This window comes from Oncorhynchus mykiss, chromosome 4 (assembly GCF_013265735.2).
Source record: "Oncorhynchus mykiss isolate Arlee chromosome 4, USDA_OmykA_1.1, whole genome shotgun sequence".
In the NCBI taxonomy this organism is placed as follows: Eukaryota; Metazoa; Chordata; class Actinopteri; order Salmoniformes; family Salmonidae; genus Oncorhynchus; species Oncorhynchus mykiss.
In genome coordinates this window covers 38,085,001-38,100,284 of record NC_048568.1, presented here as the reverse complement: position 1 = coordinate 38,100,284, position 15,284 = coordinate 38,085,001, and the positions used below count along the sequence as shown (strand labels likewise).

General features: G+C 41.1%; 1 protein-coding gene across 1 annotated transcript in view; it reads right to left on the bottom strand.

Moving 5' to 3' along the window:
* The window catches only part of LOC110521100 (ryanodine receptor 3-like), a 264,957-nt gene that overhangs the window by 134,394 nt on the left and 115,279 nt on the right, over positions 1-15,284 (bottom strand). The window contains exons 23-33 of the mRNA XM_036976224.1: positions 14,813-14,916; positions 10,663-10,746; positions 8,270-8,429; positions 7,876-8,020; positions 7,287-7,492; positions 5,969-6,143; positions 5,011-5,219; positions 3,997-4,160; positions 3,596-3,796; positions 3,320-3,485; positions 1,152-1,238 (exon numbers count right to left, since the gene is read on the bottom strand). Of these exons, the coding sequence (XP_036832119.1) occupies positions 1,152-1,238; positions 3,320-3,485; positions 3,596-3,796; positions 3,997-4,160; positions 5,011-5,219; positions 5,969-6,143; positions 7,287-7,492; positions 7,876-8,020; positions 8,270-8,429; positions 10,663-10,746; positions 14,813-14,916 (1,701 nt within the window). The remainder of the gene's footprint in view (positions 1-1,151; positions 1,239-3,319; positions 3,486-3,595; positions 3,797-3,996; positions 4,161-5,010; positions 5,220-5,968; positions 6,144-7,286; positions 7,493-7,875; positions 8,021-8,269; positions 8,430-10,662; positions 10,747-14,812; positions 14,917-15,284) is intronic.

The following is a 15,284-nucleotide window of genomic DNA, read 5'->3' as shown; positions in this document are numbered from 1 at the left end:
TAGTAGACTGGATATAGTAGTTGTAGTAGACTGGATATAGTAGCAGACTGGATATAGTAGTAGACTGGATATAGTAGTAGACTGGATATAGTAGTTGTAGTAGACTGGATATAGTAGCAAACTGGATACAGTAGTAGACTCGCTATAGTAGCAGACTTGCTATTGTAGCAGACTGGATATAGTAGTAGACTGGATATAGTAGCAGACTTGCTATTGTAGCAGACTGGATATAGTAGCAGACTGGATATTGTAGCAGACTGGATATTGTAGTAGACTGGATATAGTAGTAGACTGGATATAGTAGTAGACTGGATATAGTAGTAGACTGGATATAGTAGTAGACTGGATATAGTAGCAGACTTGCTATTGTAGCAGACTGGATATAGTAGCAGACTGGATATTGTAGCAGACTGGATATTGTAGTAGACTGGATATAGTAGTAGACTGGATATAGTAGTAGACTGGATATAGTAGCAGACTTGCTATTGTAGCAGACTGGATATAGTAGCAGACTGGATATTGTAGCAGACTGGATATTGTAGTAGACTGGATATAGTAGTAGACTGGATATAGTAGTAGACTGGATATAGTAGTAGACTGGATATAGTAGTAGACTGGATATAGTAGTAGACTAGATATTGTAGTAGACTGGATATTGTAGTAGACTGGATATAGTAGTAGACTGGTTATTGTAGTAGACTGGATATAGTAGTAGACTGGATATAGTAGTAGACTGGATATAGTAGTTGTAGTAGACTGGATATAGTAGCAGACTGGATATAGTAGTAGACTGGATATAGTAGTAGACTGGATATAGTAGTTGTAGTAGACTGGATATAGTAGCAGACTGGATATAGTAGCAGACTGGATATAGTAGTAGACTGGATATAGTAGTAGACTGGATATTGTAGCAGACTGGATATTGTAGCAGACTGGATATAGTAGCAGACTGGATACAGTAGTAGACTGGATATAGTAGCAGAGTGGATATTGTAGCAGACTGGATATAGTAGTAGACTGGATATAGTAGCAGACTGGATATAGTAGTAGACTCGCTATAGTAGCAGACTTGCTATTGTAGCAGACTGGCTAAAGTTGCAGACTGGCTATAGTAGTAGACTGGATATAATAGTAGACTGGGGGACACCAACCTTGATCTTGACAAACTCAAACTGGAAGAGGTTGGTGCTGGTGGGACGCACAAACACAGCAGGGAACAGCTTGGTGTTGGACTCCACCTAAACACAAGAATATACACACAATCATTACCTCAAGAACAACATCAACAGCCTATAGACACACAACAATAAATCTCACATCATTACAATATATCAACCACCTAGACATACAGGACTAAAGGACAACAAGTCAACCACCTGCTTAGAGTCAATCACACATCAGCAACTCTAAAAGGTATGGTTACTAAATTGAGTTGCACTAGATACACTTGATATGACTTCAGGACCATGCTAACCATCTGTTCACCATCTAGAACACATACTCAACAACACTTCAGGGGATTGATGCTAGTGTTATTTTCACCTTTGAGTTCTAGAACCCTCTAAATTGTCAAGGTGGAACACACAGCATTCTAAGTATGATTTCATCTATATGGTAAACATGTGTCTGTGTCTGTCCCAATTGGACCTCTATTCCCTATATAGTGCACTTCTTTCGACTAGGGCCCACAGGGCTCATTTGGGACACACTTTTGTATTTTAAGAGATGTTTCTTGATACCCTGCAGATAATTACACAGCCGTCACAACTCATCTTCCTCTGGTGGTCTGCGTTGGGGGAAGGACAGACACAGTTCTCACTCTAAGTAAATAAATCTGTTGGGGGGGGGGGTTCGAGTAAAAGATCATTAACGTTTGGGCCATCTTGGTTTGCATTCAGACAGCCGACTGATTAGTTCGGTTTTTTAAACTGCCCCTCTGATGCCTATCTGACCATCACACAGTGTATCAATGCCAGCCATCAGCAGAGACTCCCTGTGTCCCAAATGCCACCCTATTCCCAATACCAGAGCCTGGTCAAAAGTAGTGCACTATATTGGGAATAAGGGGCCATTAGGGACACAGATAAAGTCTTGGACAGGGGGCCAGGCCATGAATCAGACAGTGTATCAATGCCAGGCAGCCATCAGACAACAGACAGAAAAAAAAAAATATATATACAGTATATATGGAGAGAGATAGTTAGAGAGAGATAGAAAGAAAGAGGCAATTACCCCCCCAAAATTGAAAAGAAATAAAGATTTTGAAACGAAATAAGAAAATGTAATATTTATTGGGAAAAACCCCTTTGTGCCAAATTAGCTGCAGAATATGTTGTCTCCAAACTTTTGGCCACGACTGTATTGTCCTGTTGATAGTTATTACTCATTGAATATCATCATTTTATTATCTATCTGCGTCATCATTGATTTGATGTGTCTGTGTTTGCGTAAACGATGTGAAATGGCTGGCGAGTTAGTGGTGCGCGCTAGTGGCATTTCAATTGGTGATGTCACTCTCTCTCAGACCTTGAGGTAGTTGTTTCCATTTCTCTGCACGGGCCACGGCTTTTGTGGTGCAATAATAACAATGCTTCTAAGGGTGACTGTTGTCGATGTGTTCAGAGGGTGGTTCGAGCCTCGGTTAGGGCAAGAAGAGGGACAGAAGAACACTGTTACATTTGCTCTGGCAACACCTTCAATGCCAATAAATCCACTTGAATAGAGCGAGAGAGAGAGACAAAGGAAAGAGAGTCTGGTGGCTGGACCTGTGATGTAGTGAGTGAAGATTAAAGCTTCAAATCAGAGTAAAAGCCTACTTTATTTCCTTAGAGAGGGACAATTATTCTATCCTTTAATAGCCAATTCACTTCACAGTCTGAGGAAGAAGAGGAGGTCCCTGGGCTGGGACTCTAATTTGTACTTCACACAATTGGGTTATCAGCTAACGTGAATCCAATGTGAGAACTAAACCGTTGAGTCCTGACTACATGGAATTCCAGAAAAAAAACTGAGAATCGGAGTTGCATATGCCTACTGTGTAATGTGTATGGTGAATGCAGTAGGCCTACCTACTCTACTGTAATCTAGATGGTGAATGCAGTAGCATTACTTACTGTACTGTAATCTATATGGAGAATACAGTGGGTCTACCTACTGTACTGTAATCTATATGGTGAATGCAGTAGGTCTACCTACTGTACTGTAATCTATATGGTGAATGCAGTAGGTCTACCTACTCTACTGTAATCTATATGGTGAATGCAGTAGGTCTACCTACTGTAATGTAATTTTAACTGGATGTTGAATGTATTAGGCCTACCTCATAGGTGGTCGCCAGCTCCTTGCCATTGGCTGTGAAGGAGAGAAAGCCTGTTGCCAGGTCAACGAGACAGCCAATCTCCAGGTCGATGTTAGACCGGGATGATGAGTGGGAGGAGCCGACAACATCTCCAGCACACACCATGTAGCAGTTACTCCTCCGAACACTGGAATGGACAGACAGGGTGGGAGAGAGTTAAAACAGGGAGGGAGGGACTGAGTGAGTGAGTGAGTGAGTGAGTGGTGTCAACTCTCCAGTTAAAAAGCTAGAACTTGCCTCTCGTGGACGCGTCCTCTCTCGTCTCCCAGGGTTACGGTAACCGTGCGTGTCTTGTTAAGGCTGAATTGTTTGCTATGATAATGGTAGTCGGGGGTTACCCAGCCCACCCACACCGATGCTGGGTCCTGGCCAGCAAACACCCTCACTGAGTGATAATACGTTGTAATGCTGCCATACTCATCTTCCTTTGGAGGCAAACTGCAGAAGGAAAAGCACCAGGTAAAATCAACAATATGTTATCAGGTCCCAGTTCACAATAAGTGAGTGTGTAAAATATTATTATATTGGCTGATAGATTGATATCTATGCCCTTCCAAATTGGAAATATGAAATCTCTAAAGCCTTGGTTGAAAGCAATATGTGTGTTTCTACACGAGTGTTTCTACATTGTTTCTGACCTGAGTTTCTGAGACTCGTCAGGATTGATATGAGGAGCGTGGAGCTCTACAGGCATGCTCAGTCTGCAGTACAGCATGTCACTGTTGCTCTGCTGGGTCCCAAACGTCTTGTGGGTCACCTTCAGGCACGGAGGGTTGTCCACTGTCCCATCTATCCTCGTCACCTGGGGACAACAAAATCACATTCAGAGAGGAGGAGCAGTCATGATCATATTCAGAGAGGAAGATCAGTCACATTCAGAGAGGAGGAGCAGTCACATTCAGAGAGGAGGAGCAGTCACATTCAGAGAGGAGGAGCAGTCACATTCAGAGAGGAGGAGCAGTCACATTCAGAGAGGAGGAGCAGTCACATTCAGAGAGGAAGATCAGTCACATTCAGAGAGGAGGAGCAGTCACATTCAGAGAGGAGGAGCAGTCACATTCAGAGAGGAAGATCAGTCACATTCAGAGAGGAGGAGCAGTCACATTCAGAGAGGAGGAGCAGTCACATTCAGAGAGGAAGATCAGTCACATTCAGAGAGGAGGAGCAGTCACATTCAGAGAGGAGGAGCAGTCACATTCAGAGAGGAGGAGCAGTCACATTCAGAGAGGAGGAGCAGTCACATTCAGAGAGGAGGAGCAGTCATAATCACATTCAGAGAGGAAGATCAGTCACATTCAGAGAGGAAGAACAATCACATTCAGAGAGGAAGATCAGTCACATTCAGAGAGGAAGATCAGTCACATTCAGAGAGGAAGATCAGTCACATTCAGAGAGGAAAAGCAGTCACATTCAGAGAGGAAGAGCAATCACATTCAGAGAGGAAGATCAGTCACAATCACATTCAGAGAGGAAGATCAGTCACATTCATATGGAGAAGAGAATGATTAGCACTCAGAACCAGGTAGGGAACTTTATGTTTGTCACTAGCCAAACTGATTTGCTTCAGGCTGTCAGGCTTTAGTGGAGATTTAGTGGAGATTGTTCAACATCAGGCCCCTGGGTAATCAGGCCACTAAATATTAAAACGGTACCTCGATGTGGTTGTGGTCCTTGGGGATGTTGACGAAGGTAGGCAGGCGTTTGCTGAACCACATGGTGACCTCTCTGTTCATGTTGACGGCGAAGGGTTCGAAGCCCTCCTGCAGGCCACACGTGGTGTAATACTTAAAGCTGCTGGCGTCCTTCCCCAGGTTCATACGGCCAATCTCAGACTGGGCCAGACAACACACTGGGATGAAGCCTGGAGGAATTAGAGGTAATAGGTTAGAGGTTTATCTGGGACTGGGCCAGACAACACACTGGGATGAAGCCTGGAGGAATTAGAGGTAATAGGTTAGAGGTTTATCTGGGACTGGGCCAGACAACACACTGGGATGAAGCCTGGAAATCATAGATGTCAGAGGTTAGAGGTTAACATATGTTTCTGGTAAGGAATTAATCTGATGCCTCAACCCAAAAGCAATTAACTTCGCAAAAATACCCATTATTTGGAAAGCATTCTGTTACACCACACTCCCTAGATTCTAGAATATTGGAGAAGGAACTTCATTTGGAACACAGCAATCGATATGATTTACATTAAGTAACTGTGTGTTTCCTCCAACAGCAACACCAGAAATGACTGATTTCCCCATTGCCTTGCGGCTTTATGTTTCACATGCTCTGCATCGCCGTTTTCTAAGAAAAGAGATTTAAACCTCGAGAGGTTACCATTCTGGTAAAGCTCATTTTCAATACATGGATAAATAAACACATTTCACAATGCAAAGCCAATTTATGTGAAAACGGACAATAAAACAGTTTATTTTTATTGATGAATACATGAAGTTAGTTTAGGAAGGATGAACCTCAATCTCCAATTTTCATAGAGGAAAAATGTGACTACACAATCTTCCAAGTTAAGACTAAAGAAGGAAAAATATAAACTTACCATCGTCTGTCTGGAAGTCAACCAAGCAGAGCTCGGATCCCTTGTAAAGATAAACTCACCATCATCTGTCTCGAAGTCAACGAAGCAGAGCTCAGATCCCTTGTTAGTGATGAGTAGCTCTCCGTTGAGGGTGAAGACCATAGACTTGTCCTCCATGTTGATCATGCAGCCCACCACGTCTCCCTTGTTCCATGACTGGCCGAAGAAACGTGCACCCATGTGCATTCGACGGCCCTGGGGGAACAAAACAACAACACGTGTTACTAACCCTAATGTAATATTCACCACTACAACGTAAAGTTGATCAAGTGTACGATCAAGTGTACAATAATTTGCCTTGATACATGGCATACCATTTTTGGGGGATTTAGCCTATTTGTTGTTGACTTGTTTGGCAACAATATAACATTGCTAAATGCAGAATCAGTTATGCCAGGTCTATACGTACATGATGATAAACGTAAACACTCAGTCACAACAAAGTTACAGACGTCCTTCCTAACTCAGTTGCCGGAGAGAAAGGAAACAGCTCAGGGAATATTTTATTCTCTACAGGCTTCCTTCTTTTCACTCTGTCATTTAGCTTCGTTTTGGGGTTATCTGCAATGTTGTTGATCTATCCTCAGTTTTCTCCTATCACAGCCATTAAACTGGTGAAATCCCTGAGTAGTTTCTTTCCTCTGGCAACTGAGTTAAGGATCATTTCTAATTCTTTGTAGTGGATGGGTGTATTGATACACATTCCAAAGTGTAATTAATAACTTCACCATTCTCAAAGGGATATTCAATGTTTGCTTTTTTAATTTTATTTCTACCCATCTACCAATAGGTGCCCTTTGCGAGGCTTTGGAAAAACTCCCAGGTCTTTGTGGTTGAATCTGTGTTTGAAATTCGCTGCTTGACTGAGGGACCACACAGAAAATTGTATGTGTGGGGTACAAAGATTAGGTAGTCCTTAAAACATAATGTTAATATTATTGCCCACAGAGTGAGTCCATGCAATGTATTACGTGACTTGTTAAGCACATTTTCACTCACTGAACTTATTTAGGCTTGCCATAACAAAGGAGTTGAATACTTATTGACTCAAGACATTTCAGCTTTTCATTTTGTATTCATTTGTAAAAATGTCACTTCGACATTATGGGGTATTGTGTGTAGGCCAGTGACAAAACAACGCAATTTAATCAATTTTAAATTCAAGCTGTTACACAACAAAATGTGAAAAGGTCAACGGTTTTGAATACTTTCTGAAGGCACTGTAGACTATGATAAACTTCAAACAGTATAAAAAGATAAGTTAACATTACATAAAAACAGATAAGATAAAAACAGATAAGATATATTATTTAAAGATACTAGGTGTTGTCTGTTTACCTTGTATCCATCGAAGATGTAGGCCTGGTCGTCCATGCCCAGGTCAAAGTCTGACCTACAGCCTGGTCTAGCCCAACCAACCCTCATGTCCCCTCCCGTCAGGGCCTCAAACTCAAAGTACCACTTCCCTGTCTTCACTGCATACGTCTGCTCTACGCGGAAGAACCGGATCGTCTCAATGCTCTGCTTCTCCACAATATGACAGGCTGGGGACACAAGGAAGAAGACATTCAACCAATGAAAATTCTAAAGACGCCCTCCACCTTTAAGTGTATATATGAGGTTGCTCGAGAGATATCTTATAACTGTGGCAGAGCATTGAATCTGGCTCGAAGGACCATATCTATTGCAGTCAATTGAAGATTGACTGCAATAGCATCCACAGGAATTACTGGGAAAAGGGGAAGGATACATTCAAGTTGGCAGTGATACGGATTTCTTTATCTAACGGAATGAAAATGTACATTGATTGTGTAAAAAAAGACCTGTACCGGTTTGCTTGCCCATGGCTTAGTTGCAGGATGGTACATGTGTGTGACAAGATAACTTACTACCATACATTATATTGCTGCTACAGTCCTCTACTCACGTTCCTGGTCTGGGGGGTCGATGTTGTAGCCATATCCCACCAGGGTCCTGATGGCCTCTCTCAGACTGTCTCTGTTAGACTTCTTGGTTCTCTCGTCTAGTAAAGCGTACGGCACCAGACGAGGGTTTCGCCTGCTCTTCACGTCCTACAGAGAAATAACGACAACAACAAAAAAATCAGCTCTGTCAGGGTTCTCTTGTTAAATGATGTTATATACCATCAACAATGGTATGTTACATGACAATCTAAATGCATGAAATGTATGCTATCAGGGCTCATCCGTTGATCTTATGCCTGACATACACCATTCATTCACTGGTCATGAGTTACTATGTATGTGCATTGAATTACAGTTACAATCTGTGATGATAGAGAGCTGGTCCAAAACATGTACCTGCTGAATGCCGTAGGTCCATCCTTGTTTGATCCTGTCCTTGGCCCAAACGTTGTGAGCGTTCTCCGCCAGTTTATCTACCAGAACCTCATGACCAGCCGTCAGTTTCTCCTCAGAAAGATCCAGCGGCGTTGGCTTGTACCCGTTAGACATCACATAGCTATATAAACACACAGGATATAGCCATTAGACATCACACAGCTACACATATACACAGCACATAGCCATTCGACATCACATAGCTACATATATACACAGGATATAGCCATTAGACATCACATAGCTACACATATACACAGCACATAGCCATTCGACATCACATAGCTATATAAACACACAGGAAATAGCCATTAGACATCACACAGCTACACATATACACAGGATATAGCCATTAGACATCACACAGCTACACATATACACAGCACATAGCCATTCGACATCACATAGCTACATATATACACAGGATATAGCCATTAGACATCACATAGCTGCACATATACACAGCACATAGCCATTAGACATCACACAGCTACACATATACACAGGATATAGCCATTAGACATCACATAGCTACACATATACACAGGATATAGCCGTTAGACATCACATAGCTACATATATACACAGGATATAGCCATTAGACATCACATAGCTACATATATACACAGTAAATAGCCATTAGACATCACATAGCTACACATATACACAGTAAATAGCCATTAGACATCACATAGCTACATATATACACAGGATATAGCCGTTAGACATCACATAGCTACATATATACACAGGATATAGCCGTTAGACATCACATAGCTACATATATACACAGTAAATAGCCATTAGACATCACATAGCTATATAAACACACAGGATATAGCCATTAGACATGACACAGCTACACAAATACACAGGATTTAGCCATTAGACATCACATATACACAGGACATAGGCATTAGACATCACATAGCTACACATATGCACAGCACATAGCCATTCGACATCACATAGCTATATAAACACACAGGATATAGCCATTAGACATGACACAGCTACACATATACACAGCACATAGCCATTCGACATCACATAGCTATATAAACACACAGGATATAGCCATTAGACATCACATAGCTATATAAACACACATGATATAGCCATTAGACATGACACAGCTACACAAATACACAGGATTTAGCCATTAGACATCACATATACACAGGACATAGGCATTAGACATCACATAGCTACATATACACACAGGATATAGCCATTAGACATCACACAGCTACATAAATACACAGGAAATAACCATTAGACATCACATAGCTACACATACACACAGGATATAGCCATTAGACATCACACAGCTATATAAATACACAGGAAATAACCATTAGACATCACACAGCTACATAAATACACAGGAAATAGCCATTAGACATCATATGTACACAGGATATAGCCATTAGACATCACACAGCTACCCGTATACACAGGATATAGCCATTAGACATCACACAGCTATATAAATACACAGGAAATAACCATTAGACATCACACAGCTACATAAATACACAGGAAATAGCCATTAGACATCATATGTACACAGGATATAGCCATTAGACATCACACAGCTACATAAATACACAGGAAATAATCATTAGACATCACACAGCTACATAAATACACAGGATATAGCCATTAGACATCACATAGCTACACATATACACAGGACATAGGCATTAGACATCACATAGCTACACATATACACAGGATATAGCCGTTAGACATCACATAGCTATATATACACACAGGATATAGCCATTAGACATCACACAGCTACATAAATACACAGGAAATAACCATTAGACATCACATAGCTACACATACACACAGGATATAGCCATTAGACATCACACAGCTACATAAATACACAGGAAATAACCATTAGACATCACACAGCTACATAAATACACAGGATATAGCCATTAGACATCACACAGCTACATAAATACACAGGAAATAATCATTAGACATCACACAGCTACATAAATACACAGGATATAGCCATTAGACATCACACAGCTACACATATACACAGGATATAGCCATTAGACATCACACAGCTACACAAACACACAGGGCAATAATAGGTTAACACAGTAAAAAGAAGCATTGAAGGAAAGCCTTCTTAGCCAGGCCTCCAAGCCCAAGACAGTGTTCCTCTGATTTCCTAATGTCACTCATATCACATTGTTATGTTGACTGGTCATCTCAGAAATAATGACTTACATTGGGTACATTTCTCCCCTAGAAACGACTGCGGGGTTGTATTACTGTAACTCATTATCAATCAATTAATCAATACTAGTAAAAACCACATGACTTACTCTTTGGGCAGTTTGACTTTCTTCAGATCGTCCTCGGCGTTAACGTTGGTCTGTGTCACATGACATCCCAATGCCAACAGGGTCCTGAGATACACAGAGAGCGACAGGGAACAGGATTTACCGCTTTCAATGCATAACCCACTCCATCCTCTTCTTTTTTTCTATATATTTTTTCTAATGTAGACATTCGTAAGGTCCACAGACACCGGCGTGAGGTGGAGGGGCTCGTACCCTGACAGACAGACTTACACTCAGGCCAGGTGACAGCACAGCATCTGCACAGCACCTGGCACAGCACCTGCACAGCACCTGCACAGCACCTGGCACTATTCTGCAACATTTATATTCCACATTACTGTTTCATGAGATCATCACCAGTAACTTTTTTAAATATATGTTTTGTATTGATTGTATAACATTTCATATTTTTTAAGGGGTAGATCAACTTTCATATTGTAGATAGATTGTAGCTTCGATCACTGTAATTGTCTGCATCATTTCCAAACCCCCAATATATCAAAACCTTACAAAAGGTCAAAAACCTTAAACAGCCTGGAGGTGTGTTGGGTCATTGTCCTGTTGAAAAACAAATGATAGTCCCACTAAGCGCAAACCAGATGGGATGGCATATCGCTGCCAAATCCTGTGGTAGCCATGCTAGTTGAATTCTAAATAAATCACAGTGTCACCAGCAAAGCACCCCCCACCATCACACCTCCCCCTCCATGCTTCACGGTGGGAACCACACATGCGGAGATCATCCGTTCACCTACTCTGCATCTCACAAAGACACGGAGGTTGGAAACAAAAATCTCATCAGACCAAAGGACAGATTTCCACCGGTCTAATTTCCATTGCTCGTTGTTTCTCGGCACAAGCAAGTCTCTTCTTCTTATTGGTGTCCTTTAGTAGTGGTTTCTTTGCAGAAATTCAACCTTGAAGGACTGATTCACACAGTCTTCTCTGAACAGATGATGTTGAGATGTGTCTGTTACTTGAACTCTGTGAAGCATTTTGTGGGGCTGCAATTTCTGAGGTGCAGTTAACTCTAATTAACGGATCCTCTGCAGCAGAGGTAACTCTGGGTCTTCCTTTCCTGTGGCGGTCCTCATGAGAGCCAGTTTCATCATAGCGATTGATGGTTTTTGCGACTTCACTTGAAGAAACGTTCAAAGTTCTTGAAATGTTCTGGATTGACTGACCTTCATGTGTTATAGTAATGATGGACTGCCATTTCACTTTGCTTATTTAAGCTTTTTGCCATAATATGGACTTGGACTAGGGCTATCTTCTGTATACCACCCCTACCTTGTCACAACACAACTGATTGTCTCAAATGCTTAAAGAAGGAAAGAAATTCCACAAATACATTTTTAAAGAGGCACACCTGTTAATTTAAATTCATTCCAGGTGTATACCTCATGAAGCTGGTTGAGAGAATGCCAAGAGTTTGCAAAGCTGTCATCAAGGCAAAGTGTGTCTACTTTGAAGAATCTCAAATATAAAATGTATTTTGATTTATTTAACACTTTTTTGGTTACTACGTGATTCCATATGTGTTATTTCATAGTTTAGATGTCATCACCATGTGGAAAATGTGAAAAATAGTAAATGTGAAAAATAGTAAAAATAAAGAAAAACCCTTGAATATATACAGTACAGGTCAAAAGTTTAGACGCACCTACTCATTCAAGGGTTTTTCTTTATTTTTACTATTTTCCACATTGTAGAATAATATATATATATAATACATACATACATATAAATATGTTCAAATTGATTTTCCTTTATTACTTTCTAACCCTAACACCCCTCCCCTAATTGGATTAAACTATTGAGCAACAACACTTAGGCTTCTACTTCCAGTTTATTCATACTATCTACATTTTACAGACAATCTATTTTACAATAGTTACATTTTGTTTTTCTTCCTGTCCTTCTTCTAACCTCTCCCATCTATTGTTTTTACAAACGTTCTGAACCTATATACGTTTTACGGACACAGCGTGTTTTACATGAGTTATCTTGTTGTTATTAGTCTCACCTTTCAGCTCCATTCAACCCCTCCCATCTATTAACACCATCCAGTCCCACCCTTCAGCTCCATTCAACCCCTCCCATCTGTCTCTCAACACCATCCAGTCCCACCCTTCAGCTCCATTCAACCCCTCCCATCTGTCTCTGAACACCATCCAGTACCTTCAGCTCCATTCAACCCCTCCCATCTGTCTCATAACACCATCCAGTCCCACCCTTCAGCTCCATTCAACCCCTCCCATCTGTCTCATAACACCATCCAGTCCCACCCTTCAGCTCCATTCAACCCCTCCCATCTGTCTCATAACACCATCCAGTCCCTTCAGCTCCATTTTACCCCTCCCATCTATCTCTTAACACCATCCAGTCCCACCCTTCAGCTCCATTCAACTTCTCCCATCTGTCTCTCACCACCATCCAGTCCCACCCTTCAGCTCCATTCAACCCCTCCCATCTGTCTCATAACACCATCCAGTCCCTTCAGCTCCATTAAACCCCTCCCATCTGTCTCTCAACACCATCCAGTCCCTTCAGCTCCATTCAACCCCTCCCATCTGTCTCTTAACACCATCCAGTCCCACCCTTCAGCTCCATTCAACCCCTCCCATCTATCTCTTAACACCATCCAGTCCCTTCAGCTCCATTCAACCCCTCCCACCTGTCTCTGAACACCATCCATATTGGATTTATATTTGCCATGTATTTTTCAACTGTGCCGTGATGCTTCACAAACGTTCTGAACCTTTCTATTATCATAATTTTTACAGATGATAAATTAAAGATAAACATTTTTTTTGTTTGTTGCTAAAAGTATCATCATGTTATTGATTGATTGACTATGACTTTTCAGATCACCCAGTAGTGCTATGTGCACAGTTAGCTCCAGGTAAATGTTATCATGTTGATTGTAATGCATTTGATGTGATCCAATAAAAACAATTGTTGACTATAAAAGCACCATGTTACTCATGTGTGAGTGCTGCAGCTACTTCTTTCAGTAAATACTGATTCACATGAACTGAATACTGATTCACATGAACTGAATACTGATTCACATGAACTGAATACTGATTCACATGAACTGAATACTGATTCACATGAACTGAATACTGATTCACATGAACTGAATACTGATTCACATTAACTGAATACTGATTCACATGAACTGAATACTGATTCACATGAACTGAATACTGATTCACATGAACTGAATACTGATTCACATGAACTGAATACTGATTCACATGAACTGCATCTGCGGGAGACACTTACCTCCCTCACTAGCGTTAAGCACCAGCTGTCAGAGCAGCTCACAGATCAATGAACCTGCACATTCTACCATTCCAGTGTTTAAATGCTATATTGTAATCACTTCTCCACCACGGCCGATTTATTGCCTTACCTCCCTCATCCTACCTCATTTGCACATTTGCTGTATATCGACTTTTTCTACTGATTCATTGGTTATATGTTTGTTTATTCCGTGTGTAACTCTGTGTTGTTGTATGTGTCGAACTGCTTTGCTTTATCTTGGCCAGGTCGCACTTGCAAATGAGAACTTGTTCTCAACTAGCCTTCCTGGTTAAATAAAGGTGAAATAAAAACAATAACAAAATCTGAGCTGTATGAGAACGATATTAAAGAAACTAGCTGCATCTAATGACCAAGGTCTCCTGAGTGAAACCATTGATACATTTTTTTAAATTTTTATTTCACCTATATTTAACCAGGAAGGCTAGTTGAGAACAAGTTCTCATTTGCAACTGCGACCTGGCCAAGATAAAGCAAAGCAGTTCGACACATACAACAACACAGAGTTACACATGGAAAAAGAACCAGAGCCTAGTATTCCACCTAAACAGGGAGTCATCATCTCCCCGTTGACAGTGTCATTACACAAACATTCCTTATAAAGACATTTCCTGGTACGATATGTATGATACATCCTCTTAGTCAAACACGTCTATCAATCAAAGATGTATGTGTGGAAGATGTAGGTACTGGAATGGTAGTTTGGATGTCATCAGTGGCTTCTCTTTTCCCTGTAATTGGATGGAATGAGTCATGTGATACAGTATGCATACGTGTTTAGGATATTAGCCTAGCTACTCACTTTAGTGTTTCGCTAGACATCTGCAGGTTATAGTTCCTCTCAGTTTCAGGCAGCTTGGTGAAATCCACCAGGCAGGGGTGCTGCCTCTTGTTGTCATCTCGAACCTGAGGGAGAGAGGAGAGGTCATTTAGCACGGTCACGTCTGGACGCACAAACTGATATCACTCTCTGTCTGCAACTGTTGACCAAAAACTTCCAACGATGCATTTCATAACAACTAGAAGAAACTAGTAGAAACCTAAATCACAGAAGCACTCTACAATATATATTCATCAAATATGCTAATGACAATAGGCTACACAGGCTCAGCACAGAACGAGTCCTTACTAACAAACGTATTCAGCTCTCTGTGTTTACTGAATCAGAGCAACACATTTTTGTACTGCTGCTTATATGTATTTCTCAAGGTTAACTCGAACAGCTGTCTGTAGAGTAATTGATATGCTACATATAGTGGGGCCACTCAGACCTG